The sequence below is a fragment of the Ambystoma mexicanum genome, chromosome 6p (genome assembly GCF_040938575.1).
Source record: "Ambystoma mexicanum isolate Mex_15411 chromosome 6p, UKY_AmexF1_1, whole genome shotgun sequence".
NCBI classification, from domain to species: Eukaryota; Metazoa; Chordata; class Amphibia; order Caudata; family Ambystomatidae; genus Ambystoma; species Ambystoma mexicanum.
The window spans coordinates 1,348,282,477-1,348,296,328 of NC_090935.1; the positions used below are offsets into that span (position 1 = coordinate 1,348,282,477).

The 13,852-nt window shown below is 44.9% G+C and overlaps 1 protein-coding gene across 9 annotated transcripts in view; it reads left to right on the forward strand.

The window, feature by feature from the left end:
- The window catches only part of LOC138510403 (uncharacterized), a 1,044,636-nt gene that overhangs the window by 803,760 nt on the left and 227,024 nt on the right, over positions 1-13,852 (forward strand). For all 9 annotated transcript variants that reach the window (XM_069626035.1, XM_069626036.1, XM_069626029.1 and 6 more), the window contains one exon: positions 5,191-5,301. In XM_069626035.1, coding sequence (XP_069482136.1) covers positions 5,191-5,301 — 111 coding nt within the window. The remainder of the gene's footprint in view (positions 1-5,190; positions 5,302-13,852) is intronic.

A 13,852-nucleotide genomic window follows, 5' to 3' on the forward strand; every position in this document is an offset into this window, starting at 1 on the left:
TGATTATGTTTTTGTGAGCTGTGAGTACAATTGCGGCCTTACTTCAATTACCCATATAAAAACGAGTCTAGGTGACCATAAAAGACTGATGGTAACATTTGCCAGTTTTCATGGCTCCAATGCTCCGGCTATGAGTGGTGATTTTCAGAAAAATAATGCAAATAATGGAATCAGATGGTCTGATAAAACTATAGAAGCACTAAGTAATAAGCAGATTTTAGAACCGATTTGAATTGGAGGTCAGTGTGCAAGAGATCAAGCTGACAGCAAATAAAATTGCGAGTTATGCCACGAAATATAAAACAAGTTAAAAAGCATACGCTTGTTAATTCCTGTCCACAAGATAGGAGACCGAGGCATCATAACCAATTATAGACTATTGGCTATGCTAGATGCCCCGGGAAAAGTATGTTTCCCTCTCCTTCTTGAAAGAATAAAAATATGGGAAGAGAGATATCAGATCCTTTCATTGCAGAAACTGCGTTTCACAAGCATATGGGCACGTATCATAACATTTGGACCTTACAATATCTAATCCAACATACACTATCAAACAAGGGAAAAAACTGTACATCGCGCATGTGGACTATTCTAAAGCCTTTGATAGTGTGGATCGAGGCAGGTTATGGGAGAAATTTGAAAAATGGGACATGGATAAGGACCTTCTGCATATGATAAGACCATTTTATTCTGAGACCTCTGCAGGATAGATATATTACCGGTTTTGTGGAAACAAGGAACAGACTCAAGCAGGGATGTGTCCTTGCTCTCGTATTATTTAATTTATACATGACCAACCTGGGTAATATATTAGCAAAGGCTAATATATGCCCCCCAAAAATAGATAATATGATTGGATGGCTAATGTATGCAGACGATACAATACTGCTTGACAGGAATCCCATCAGACTTCAAAGGGCACTAACTGCACTCGATATATATTCAAAGGCCCATGGTGTAGAAATTAATAAATCTAAAACCAAAATTATGGACATACGGAGAAAGAAAATAGCGAGGCCTTTCTCAATGCTCCATCGAAGTGAATAGAGAGTTTATCTTTACAATGGCCATAACTAAATTTTGGATGGTAAGGGCATTAAACACTGGCAAAGCCGGTTGTTCGATTGAAGGTCTAATACAGGTGTACCAGACCAGTATGGTCCCCAGTACACTACATGACCTGGAGATGCATAGTGAGAAGGAACTTAAATGGCTTAAAGTGCTGGAAGGTACCATCTGGCGTCGAGCCCTAGGCTTACCCCACAGTACACGTATAGAAGCAATATGCTTGGAATTAGGCTTGGTGTCACTGATTACATCACTAAACATTAGAAAAAGTATGCTACTGCTTAAAATAAAAAAAGATCGGGGCAAAACTCAGTTTGGATGGTACAGCAACCAAAATGCTGATAACACAGTGGTGTGCTCGCATTCGAAAGACTGGACCTATGATCTGGACGAATTCTATGCAAAGATTGGCTATAGAATGGATTATACTGGTAATCAACCAAAGAGACAACTTATTAAGAAAGCCTATGAATGGAACCGGCTAGCCTCTATTGTTCATCTTCAAGGAACAATATTCTACATGAAATATGCTGAGTAAAGATTTAAATGGTTTAAAAATTGTCCCTGTTTAATTGAATGGGATGATCCAAAGTTAAGGTACTTTGCCATTAAACTTATATTTAATCTACACCCTAGAGACAATTGAATACCTTGTAAGAAAACACCCTATGTTTTCTGCAACAGAGGGCATTTTGTTACAAGGTTTTCAATTGTCTCCACTTCAAAGTTACATAGTCTAAATAGACATTTCTCCTTTGGTATTTGTGTTCTAATTCCCAATCTCAATAAGGTGGGGAGTAGATTAAATCTGAGTTTAATGGCAAAGTACCTTAACTTTGGATCATCCCATCCAATTAAGTAGGAAAGCACTTTAAACCATTTAAACCTTTACTCAACATATTTTATGTAGAATCTTTTATGTAAAAGTATATGGACTAAAGGGACAATTAGGCACCACGGCAAATTCACTAACTTTATGGTATGCTATTTACACCTGACATCCCCAGCACTAACTCGAGCAGCGTATAAGGTTTGGAGATATTCTATTAACCAGATTGACACTGTTCATAGTTTAGAGTAGTACTGCCTAGGAATAGCTGCGGGCACTATTACAGCTAGTGATATTTTAAATTTAGATTGATTGTGATTTCCAACTTTATAAGTATGGAACAGAGGATAAATATAGGGATTTTAAGTTTTACATTGTATTGAGAATGATTATTGGATGAGGATTTGTGTATAATTTATATTACAATGAATCATTTAGGTGCCCAATATTATAATTCGATAATATTATAAGATTTGCTTTTATTAATGGAAAGATGTTTATATTGGGCTACAAAATGGGTGAAATGTATTTCCTTCTTTTTTCTTGATAATTGATGTTGATGTATGTGCAAAAGTTTGAATAAACTAAAACCACACAATAAAAAATAATAATAAAAAAAAAAGATATCACTGTAGGACGGTGATCCTAACTCGGCATCTGTTGTTCTTTCCCCTCATGCTGACCAGTCACTATTAAAGAGGCAGAGGGCGAATCATGATTTTCAGAGGTCTTTAGTGTGTTACTTTCCTATGCAGCTAAATTGCTGGCTTTGTGGTGCTCCACTTGCACTTCTGCCTTTTTCTTTTTTGGGCTCTGCACATGCTGGCGTCTTCTCTGTGTGGATCCTGCAGGTGAAGGTGTCCCCACCAGCAAATTTCTGCTAGGATCCTCCTGGGTTATCGCGTTGGATCAGGCTGAAGCTTTAGGCAACTGCTTAACAATTTAAACATCTCTTTTTGCTGCGTTTTTGAAAGTGTAGCCTTTTTGTTCTGTGGGGCTGATTCTGAGGTGCGTGAAAATGTAAGAAAGTGTTACACCATATTCACATGATGAAAGAATGTGGTGTAGGGACATTGAGAGCCCGATTCTGAGGTGCATGGAAAAACAGGGAAGTGTTCATCCATGGAGGATGAACACTTTCTTTAAAAACACTCTGTTCTGATAAAGGGCTAATGTGGCGATCTGGCTTTAAAGCCACGACTTTAGCATGTGCCTGATTTACTGCTTGACAACAGCCTTAGCAACCATTAGAAATGCAGGGCTGGCACCACTGAGGGGATTCTGCTCTCAAAAGCACTGCTTTAGCACGTCAATAAGAGGAGTTAAAATACGGTACCAGTGAGTTGTCCTTAAAAGCTGCTCCACACTTTTTCCTTTATAGTGATGGCATTTTCTAGACTGCAGAACCACTTTTCTAGTTAAATGAAAGCTTAAGAAAACTTTCTTAAAATAGAAAAACTGCAGTCTTTTAGGAAATGCTCACAGTGCCACTGGTATACCTGTTTCTATCTAAACGATAGATTTAAGCAGCTTTAGCTGCAGGGGAGAATGTCGGCTTGCCACACTATATTTAACACGAGCTCAGAACCAGGCCGGAAAGTTAAGGCTTTTGCATGTGCCTGATTTATGGCTTAATAGCCTTAGCAACCGTCAGGAATGCAGGGCAACCAGATGGAGGCGATTCTCTTCCCAGCTGCACTGGTTTAGCATGACAAAAAAAGAGTAGAAATGGGGTACCTTTGAGGTGCCGTTAAACTCCACTGCACACTTTTTCTGCAAACTTTTTCTTTTTTCCAGACAAAATACTGGGACAGCCAACAACATAAAAGAAGGACTCCCCCCCCCCATAACTAGACCTTCCCCAACCCCCATTCCCACAGTATATGCATACAAATTGAGCGGCATTGAGTGTTGATAAAAGCACATAAATACCAAGCATGATACTGATTGAATTATAATAATAATAATATAGCACTTCGAACCCTCAGGTATCTGAGCGCTGCTTATTATTACCCACGGTGCGTTAGCAGGCTCTGCACGGATGTCAAAGCGAGCGCTCTACTCGCTTTGCCACTTGACCGGCTATGTATTTTAATGTCATATTTGTACAATGAACTTGACTGTTTTTGGTATTTAGTGTCAAAATGTTCAGCATCTCAACTATAACACACTAAAAAAAGCATGTAAATATTAATAACAATGCTGCTTTTGCTCTGTTTGACAATACATATCTTGCTTCTTCTCAGCCTGTCTCTGTGGGACAAGCAGTTAATGCATAAGGCTTGTACCTGGAACGTTGGGGGTTTGAACCCATCCTAAGAGGATTACATTCTTACCATCCAATACTGTTTATATAGTTGATAATTGTCTGTAATAAAAAAAACAGGACTGTCACTCTCCCCTTGCCCAAAACCTGGACAGGGTTTTTGAAACATAAAAACTCTCCGGACAGGGGTACAGAGGTCCCAATCCTAGGACAGTTCTGACAAAACCCGGACATCTGTTCACCTTACAGCAGCACCACTTTTCTAGTTTAACATCACTTTTCTAGTTTAATGAAAGATTAAGAAAACTTTCTTAAATTAAAAAAGTAGCAGTCTATTAAGAAATACTTGCAATGCCACAGGAGCACACATTTCCCCCACAACCTGTGGTTTTAGCAACTTTTGCTGCTGGAAAGCACGACATTTTCCCTCCAATATTTCCTCCCGCTTCAGAATGATGGTGCTAGAAAATGGAGCGGAGAAAGTCGTATTTCCACACACTTTTTATCACAAACTCAGAATGGGGCCGAGCGTCTTCCTTTCATACTTGCCTCGTTTTGTTAGTTGCTGCTCTTTTCCAGTTGCACCTCTCCTGTTGTGTACAGGTGGTTTGGGAACATGGGAGCCAACATGTTTGTCAACTGTCTTGGGAGGATAGCTCAGGGGCAACGTGCTCGCCTTGGAAACAAGACGACACGGAGCAACACAGGTTCGATCCCCAGGTCCGCCCTTAGAAACCTCTGGGTATTAAATGCGTTATAAATAACCTATCATATCATAACCCGCTTTTGTTTGTGCTATTATTTTGTAATGTTAGTATGTTGTCAACCCATTTCTGCACTCTTCTCGTGTCCTCTAGCTTGAGGATTCCTATGGAAACAACATATGTAAGTGAGTGCTCTGACTGCGACGGAAAATCCTAGTCTTCATTGCTTTGTGTAAATAAGGGCTCGTTTCCATGTCATGTGTTTGTATTCTTCTTGCCATTAAGTAAATTCACTGCATGTATTTGTGGATTTTTTTTTGTAGAAATGAGAACGTGCCGCCTAGTGTCAAAAAACTTACAGAAGCCTCTGATTGTCTGGCAGAACCGAGATAACACACCCGTGGTAAAAGCAAAGGACACACAAGCAGATGAAGGTACGTTACCAGGCAACTATGCCGCCACATGTGGTTCTCTTCAAATGATAAATTCCAAGTAACAGGATTTTCAAAAAGACATCAATGCAAGCAGATTGTTTATATTTCTGGGGGACAGAGTTATTTTTTTTTAATTAGCATTTCAATTTTTATAAACAGTGAACATATACTCACCCCTACACTAGCCCACCTTTTACCCTCTCTTCCCCGACCCCCCAACCGCAATCATATATTGGCTACTAAGAGTCAAGGTCTGTGCAATGCCTAAAATCTGCAGTTTATGTGGGCAAAGTGCAACGTTGTAGTCTGCTTGTAAAAACTGCAGTACCATTGAGGGACGGATTTAATACAGTGTGTGGCAAACTGGCCCAGAGATACCCACCCACCACGTTCCCCCCAAGCTCTCAACGGGTTAAGAATAGCGACTGTTCATTTGCACACAAACAACTAAAGGGGCTGGCATGGCAGATGGATGGTTCCTACCTGGCATATCCTGCAGATACACTCATGGCAGGATGGATGGTTCCTACCTGGCATATCCTGCAGATACACTCATGGCAGTGGTTCCTACCTGGCATATCCTGCAGATACACTCATGGCAGGATGGATGGTTCCTACCTGGCATATCCTGCAGATACACTCATGGCAGGATGGATGGTTCCTACCTGGCATATCCTGCAGATACACTCTGATTATTTTATTTATAAAGACTGATACAGGGCTGGTGTCCTGCCTTAAAAGTGCCTGTGATGCTTTAATGAAAGAAATAAGGGGCCGCCTCCCCAACCTACACCGCGCAAGACACAGTAAATCCGGCTATAGAACATAGCTCTTGTCCTTACTGCGGGGGCGCATTATATTTGGGAAAAAGGTGAAACTTGGATTAAGTGATTAGGTCTTTTTTTTGTCATTGTGTTTATTTATCATGGTTATAATATTTTCTTTTTTAATGTGTGTAATTGTATATAATTGTGTGTATGTAATCAATCTTACGGTCTTAATGTAGTGCGAAAGGTTCATTAACCATATGCACTTACTAAAAAGAAAATGTTAAAACAAATAGTCAAGAAAAGAGGTAACAATAGGATAGGCATGATTTCATATTTAGGTATAGTGGGCCCGAATCTCCAAAAATTGGGCATTTAAAAATAGGGCAGATAATATTCCTCTATTGGAAATGTATGTGTAACCTTAGCCACAAAGGTAACCTTTGGATCTCCAAGTGCAGGCGTGGCCCAGTGCATTAATTAGTGTTGGAAGCACTCAGCCAACCCTAGTGGGTGCTGAGCGTGCATTTCTCAGCGACAGGACCTTAAAGAGCCTGTAATTCAGAAATGCTAAAACAAAGGAAAAAACATTCTTAGAAGGGGAGATATACAAGTGGGACAGACGTGGGTTATACCCCTGCTGTTTCACTTGAAAAGCAAATATATGAAATGGTCAGAAATGTGTCTGTTCCAAGCAGGCGCAGGGGAATGTGCGTGTCTTCTGCGCATTTTAGAGTGCAAAGTGTTTGTGAATTCCGGATGCGCTTTACTGCCCAAAAACCCACATTGCGCAACGAGGCCCGATAAAGGCCTCTGAATCAGCACATCTGTGACGTGCACATTCGACTGCCCTTAGTGATTTTGAACGACTGTTGTGGCGCAAGTGAAATGGATGCGTTTGCACATCCCATTTCTTAAGCCCAAAATGTTTTGAAAATCTAGACAAGTGGCTGTAGCTTAGAACATACGTATAAAATGCTCTGCAACGATAGGGTGGAGAGCAAAAAGTAGGTCCCAAACAGCCAACAAATGCTTAAGGTGAAGAAAGAGAAGTGAACAAGATGTAGAGAACATCCTGTGACATCCCATCACTTGCAGAACTCAATACTCAACGTACAGGTTACAAACAGCCAACAAATGTGTGAGGTGAAAACACATGCGTAAAAATAGATGTACACAAAAGATTTTAACAGAAGAGGAACATAAAATAGGCTATTAGCATGTTATTCTATAGCGTTTAATATGGGATTGCTTGCACTCCTTGGCAATGTAAGGAGGCCTGTTATTAGCACCCTGGGAGGCACCATCCACCAATGAGAATGCTCAGAACTAGTGCTGTATTCACTGAGGAAAACCCGCGTTCCGAGCATTGTCATTGGTGTCGGGCGCTTACCTTCCATTCCCCCCTTCACCATTTAGCACCTGTGTAGTACGCTACACGGGTGCTAATGTTCTCCTTTTTTTATATATATATATTTTTTTATAATTTTAACATTAATGACAGAAATAAGAACAAATGGTACTGTGATTTGGTCGTTCGTGGACCTCCTCTCACTCGTGCGTGCATGCCGCGCTCTCACTCATGCATACCACTGACAGAGAGTCGGAGCACAGAGCTGGGGGTACAACACGTCTTTATTCATCCGACCCCGGCTTCTCACTGCCCCTTGGGCGGTAACCCCGCCCCTCAACATACGCGGGTCTCAGCCCGCAGACCAACATAAACAGAGGACTGTCGTCCTTGGATTGAGGAAGTGAGGACATCACATCCTCCCGTCACTAAACCTTAAGTCCAAACTCAGTTCATTTCCTCGAGGAGGCGGTGAGGCTTTTTCTTCGTCCTTGTTGGTCGTCCTTCTCTTCTTGTCGAAAAGTCTGTCCCCGTCCTAGCATTCACCTCTCCGTCGGAGTCTTCTCTGTCTCCTTCATATGGAGCATCCCATGGAGTGGGCTCGTCACTCATGTTTGTGTCACCTAAGGCTGGGGCTCTCGACACCTTTCTGAAGTGGGATGAGTTTCTTGTTATGGTCTTGCGATCTCCTTCCGCGGTGATGAGTGATCCTTTCTTGCGGATGATGAGGAGAGGCTCCTCGCTGAATGGGGCTACGTTTTTCCGAGGCTGAGGCTGGCGGACTATCACCATGTCTCCTGGCACCAAGTCATTTGTCTTGGCGTGCCGTTTTGTGTCCGCGGCCCTTTTCATGGTTTCCTTCATGCGTGCATCCTTCTCCCTCATTTCTGCGTCCCTTGCATAGTGATCTTTCTCAATGGTCGCATGAGGTATTCGTGTTCTTATTGTTCTCCCAAACATCACTTCTGAAGGTGCTTTTCCCGTGGTACTGTGTGGCGTATTCCTGTAGTCTCACATGAGTTGGTATAGTAATTTCTCGACAGGCTCTCCCGTGATGCGAGCAATTTGCGTGGTGCGTTTGATGTTGCTCATGAACCGCTCAACGGTCCCATTGGCTTGTGGCCATAGAGGTGTTACTTTTCTGTGTCTGAAACCCATGTATTCGGCGAATCTTTGGAAGTCCTGTCCTGTGAATGGGGGTCCGTTGTCAGATTTAACTACCTTGGGTACTCCGTACGTTGCGAACATCCGATCTAGGACTGGTATGGTGTGGTGTGCAGATGTAGATGGGACTATCTGTAGATCGGGGTATCTCGAGTATTCATCTACGGCTACCAGAATGTATTCTCCTCCTTCCATGGGCCCAAAGTGATCAATGGCTATCTCTTCCCATGCCCCTTCAGGTAGTGCGGTCATGCTTAGGGGTTCTGGGGAGGTGTGTGGCTTCACAAGTGCACAGGTGGGGCAGTCTTGTAGTAGTTCTTCTACTGCGGTATCTAGCTGTGGGAACCATAGCTTCTGCCTCAGCATCCTTTTAGTGGACACAATGCCTCGGTGTTCTTCATGAGCGAGCTCGAGTATCTTCTGGCGCAGACTGCGCGGTATCACTAGCTTTGTTCCTTTTAGCAGCATCCCTTCGTCTGATTTTGCCAGTTCTTCTTTTACAGCTAGGAAACAGGTGAGATCCCGCTTGACGTCTTCGTTCATGGTTTCACGAATTTGCTTGGCATGCTTCCATCGCCCTGTCTCTAGGCATCGGAGGATGGTTTGTATCCCTTGATCAGTGTTTGATTCACTAATGATGTGATCCATGTCCAGTCCTTGTGGTGTGTTGCTGTGAATAACATATTTTATGTACTGGTCAGCTATAGATGGTTCTGGTCCACACGTGTCCTTCGGGTGCCTCGAGAGGAAGTCGGCGGGGTTCTGCTCTTTTCCGGGTCTATGAATGATGGAGAACTGATAGTCTTGTAGTCGGAGAGCCCATCGAGCTATGCGTGGTGGCATTTTTGCTTGAGGGTTGCCATAAATGAAGGTGAGGGCTTGGTGGTCCGTTACAACTACGAAAGGTTTTCCGTATAGGAACAAATGGAAATGTTCACAGGCCCATACTACGGCCAGACCTTCTTTCTCCGCGTGGGAGTAGGCTTGCTCTGTCTTGGAGAGGCTTCGACTGGCAAAGGATATGATGTGTTTTTTGTTTTCTTCTCTGTCGTCGAGTTGTGTCAGGATGGCGCCTAGGCCTATGGGGCTGGCGTCGACAACGAGTTCTGTCGTTCTCTTGGGGTCGAAGTATGCCATATTCCGGGCGTCAGATATGCGATCTTTGATCGCTTGGAATGCTTCTTGGCACTGGGGGGACCATGTGAAGTCAGTGTTGAGTTTGGTGAGTGCTCAGAGGGGTTCACTGATGGATGAGAAATCTCGTATGTATCTGGTGCAGTAACTCGCAAGGCCTAAAAAAGACCTGAGGTCTGACGTGGTGGTGGGTGGCGGGGCTTCTCGGAGTGCGCTCACTTTCTCTGGGTCGGGTGTCATTCCCTTCTCAGAGAATATGTGTCCAAAGAAACGGAGTGTTTTCTTGCGAAATTCACATTTGTCTTTATTTAGTGTGAGTCGTGCCTCTTCCAGGGCCATGCACACTCTCATCAGTGTATCGTCATGTTGCTCTTGAGTTTGACCGAACACCAGGATGTCGTCGCTGTAGTTTAGGCAGTTGGGTATGTGTTTGATGATGTTGTGAATTTCTGCTTGAAAGATTTCAGCAGCGGACGACATACCGAAACTTAGCCGCTTGTAGCGGAAGAGTCCTAGGTGGGTGGCGAAAGTTGTTATATATCGGGAGCTTTTGCAGAGTTCCAGCTGATGGTACCCTTTGTTAAGGTCCAGTTTAGAAAATACGGTTGCCCCGTTTAGCAGATGTACCATGTCTGTTATCCTAGGGGCTTGATGGCGTTCCCTTAGTATGGCCTCATTTGGCCTTCTCATGTCCACACATATTCGGATGTCTTGGGAGTCCCTTTTGGGTACGGGTACAATTGGGGAGACCCATGGTGTGGGTCCTTCTGCCGGCTCAATGATGTCTGCCTCCAGTACTTTTGTTAGTTCCTCTTCCACTTGTTTTTGAATGTTTATGGGTATTCCTCGATAGTGTTTGGCTATGGGTGGGACCTTGGCGTCAATGTGTAGTTCTATTTGCCTGTCCTTCAGCTTCCCGAGGCCTTTGAATAGGGATGGGAACACTTGTTCTATGCTTGCTGTGGGGTCTAGGTGTTTGTGTACCATGAGGCGGTACAATATGTGTATTAGTCCCATTTCAATTGCTGCTTGATAACTCAGTATACAACCACTCTCCGTCGCTGCCTCTAGAACGTGCATGGGTATCTTCTTTTCATGTTCTTTATATCGGCAGGAAGCCATGAAGAAACCTTTACATGCAAGCGGGGTCTTTGATCCGTATGGGAAAATGAGTGTTCGAGCTGGTTGCAGGCGGGGGGCGTTTGGTATGCTCTCGTATACTTTCTCACTGATCACGTTTACGGTTGCCCCCGTGTCAATTAGAAATTCTGCTGCCGTTTGATTCACTTGTATTCTGAGGATTGGGCTATGCTCTTTTGCTGTGCTGTTTCCTAGAGCATATAGGTATCCCTTCCTTCTTGGTACTTCTGGGTGTTTTCCCGATTTGGATGTTTTCTCATCTGACGAGACACTGGACACGCTGTCAGATTGTGACTGTTCGATGAGGCACCGTACGTATCTTCGTGGTCTTCTTCTCGTCCTGGGGAGTGGAGTCCTGTTCTCCCTCCATTCTCTCTTGTCATGCCTTTTTTCCGCCTGGTCGTCATGATGTTTGTGGCGCCCTTGTTCGTGGGTCTGGTGTGATCCTCGAAGATAGCGGTAGGATGTCATTTGATTTTGTTCTGGTTCTGGCATGGGCTTGTGGCTCCTTCCAGCCCCTCTCATCTTGCTGCGGAAGATCAGACATACGGCTTTGTAGTGGTCTTCACCACCGCACGCTGAGCAGTTTTGTCCTATTGCAGGGCACATTCCTTCATGGGGGTATTCATGTCCACACCGGTAGCAGAACGGATCACTGTTTCTTGTTGTCCCTTCCAGTTTGTTGAGGCTTTCATGTTTCCCATGTGTTATCTTTATATCGTCCAGACCTTCCACTTGTGCGGCCAGGGCCGCATCCGAGCGCGCCAGTCGAAGGATTTCTTCAAGGCTGCGCGGCTGTTGCAGGAGTCGTTTGCGGAAGTCGGCACTTTCACATCCCACTATGATTTGTGACCTGAGGGCCTCCTCATTTGAGTAATTATTGAAATCACAGTGTTTAATTTTTGCACGTAGTCTCATGACGAATGCGTCTATGGTTTCACCCTTTTGTTGTTTTGTGGTATGGAATACGTGCCGTTCATAATCCACATTGGTGTGAGGTGTGAAGTATTCCGTGAGCGTTGTTTTCAGTTTGACGTACGTGTCTATGTTGTTCTCGGGAATTTCGTCCAGAATGTCTCGGACATTTGGTCCTACAGCATGATTTAGAAGATTGAGTTTTTGTTCATCTTCCAGTGCGCCTGCCGCCTTTAAGCATACCTCAAAGTCCCTCAGCCACCTCTTCAACCTTGATCCAAGGGTGCCAGTGTCAGTGAGGTCGAAATTTGCTGGTAGCTGTGTTAGGAGGCTGTCTGTCATTTTTTTATGGCTTGTGTTGCTTGGTGTCACTGGGATGGTTAATGAGTCTTCCTCTGAGTTACTCATGAGAATGTTTCTGTGGCTACTTGGGCTGAGCCGGGTGTAATTATCACTCTGCAGCAAGGGCGCTGAACATTAATTCTTGGAATTGATGAGATAGTGTGGTACTTGGAAGTATTAGGACATGGAATTCTCAGTGGACAGTCTTGGCGCGGTGGCGCCTGGTTGTCAGCAGGGGGCGCTGTAATTACTGTTCTTAGCGCGGTGGCACTTGGTTGCCGCTAGGGGGCGCTGCAAAATGGGGCCTTTGCTGCCGATGTCTGTAGGTGCGTGGTGTGGTTTGATTTTATTTTATCTATATTTTTTTTTTCTATTTCCCGTGTCAGAGGGGAAGCGGGTTCGCCCTTACCCCTTTGTGTGGGATCGTTGGAGCGGGAGGTTCTTCTTTGCCTCCTCCGCTCGTGCGCGTTGCCGTTGGCGGGAGGCCACTCCTCCACCGCCCGGTGATGATCTCGCGGGGAGCCGGCACCTGCTCCACCCGCGCGGGGAGACGTTGATCCACCCGCCGATGTCTTCTTGTGCTGGGCCGGGCCTTCACAGGCGTTGCCGTTGGCGGGAGGATGTGTCCTCCACCGCCCGGGGAGAGTGTTTATGCGGGGAGCTGAACGGCTGTTCCTGCTCCACCCGCTCGAAACACTTGCGCCGGAGGTTGGGGAAATGGGGAGCCGTCGCGCTCCACCCACTGCTACGGGCCCGCGTGGAATCGAGGTCCGGGCTCCCAGTGGCGACAGGGGACGTACCACGAGCAGCGGACCGACGATTTCGGGCACGGCGGGAACTTTCTTTTCCTCGTCGCCAGTGTGATTTGGTCGTTCGTGGACCTCCTCTCACTCGTGCGTGTACGCCGCGCTCTCACTCATGCATACCACTGACAGAGAGTCGGAGCACAGAGCTGGGGGTACAACACGTCTTTATTCATCCGACCCCGGCTTCTCACTGCCCCTTGGGCGGTAACCCCGCCCCTCAACATACGCGGGTCTCAGCCCGCAGACCAACATAAACAGAGGACTGTCGTCCTTGGATTGAGGAAGTGAGGACATCACAGGTACATTAAAGAGTGATAATCAGAAAAAATCCAAACCATTGTTTTACATGAAAAGTTAACATTCAGAATCTGCGGAATATACAAAAACAAAACACCATATTTACAGAGATTTAACATGGTAAATGAGAATAGAACAAGGGGTGAGAGAGAAGCAAGAGAAAGAAAAAAAAAAAAAAAAGCGTCCGGGGGCTTGGGTTCTTTTTTTATAAAGTAAAAGAAAACGAAACTTACCTTTTGTTGCTGCACATGGCTGCTCTTCGGGAAGCCCGTTATCCATGTTGATGACATCACAGTCATAGTCATCAACATGGAAAAGGGACTTCCCTGATAGCAGCACTGCCGGAGCCGAGCTGCGTCCTTTAAAAAAACCTGAATAAATACACCATTAGCACCCGTGTAGGGAAACTACACAGTGGCAAGTGGCAATATTAACCGAGGCGGCGGGCTGACCTGGTCGGTAACAGCACCGCTACCCTTGTTGAGGGACACTCGCTTCGCTCAGGCCCTTAACTTGGGCGGCCGGCCGTTACCTATAGGTTCGGCCAACCGTCTCGGTTAATATCGTCTCATTATTACCTCGTCTAATGATTTTGAATTCAGGGATCCCGGAAGCATAAAGTGCTGCGTGGGCAT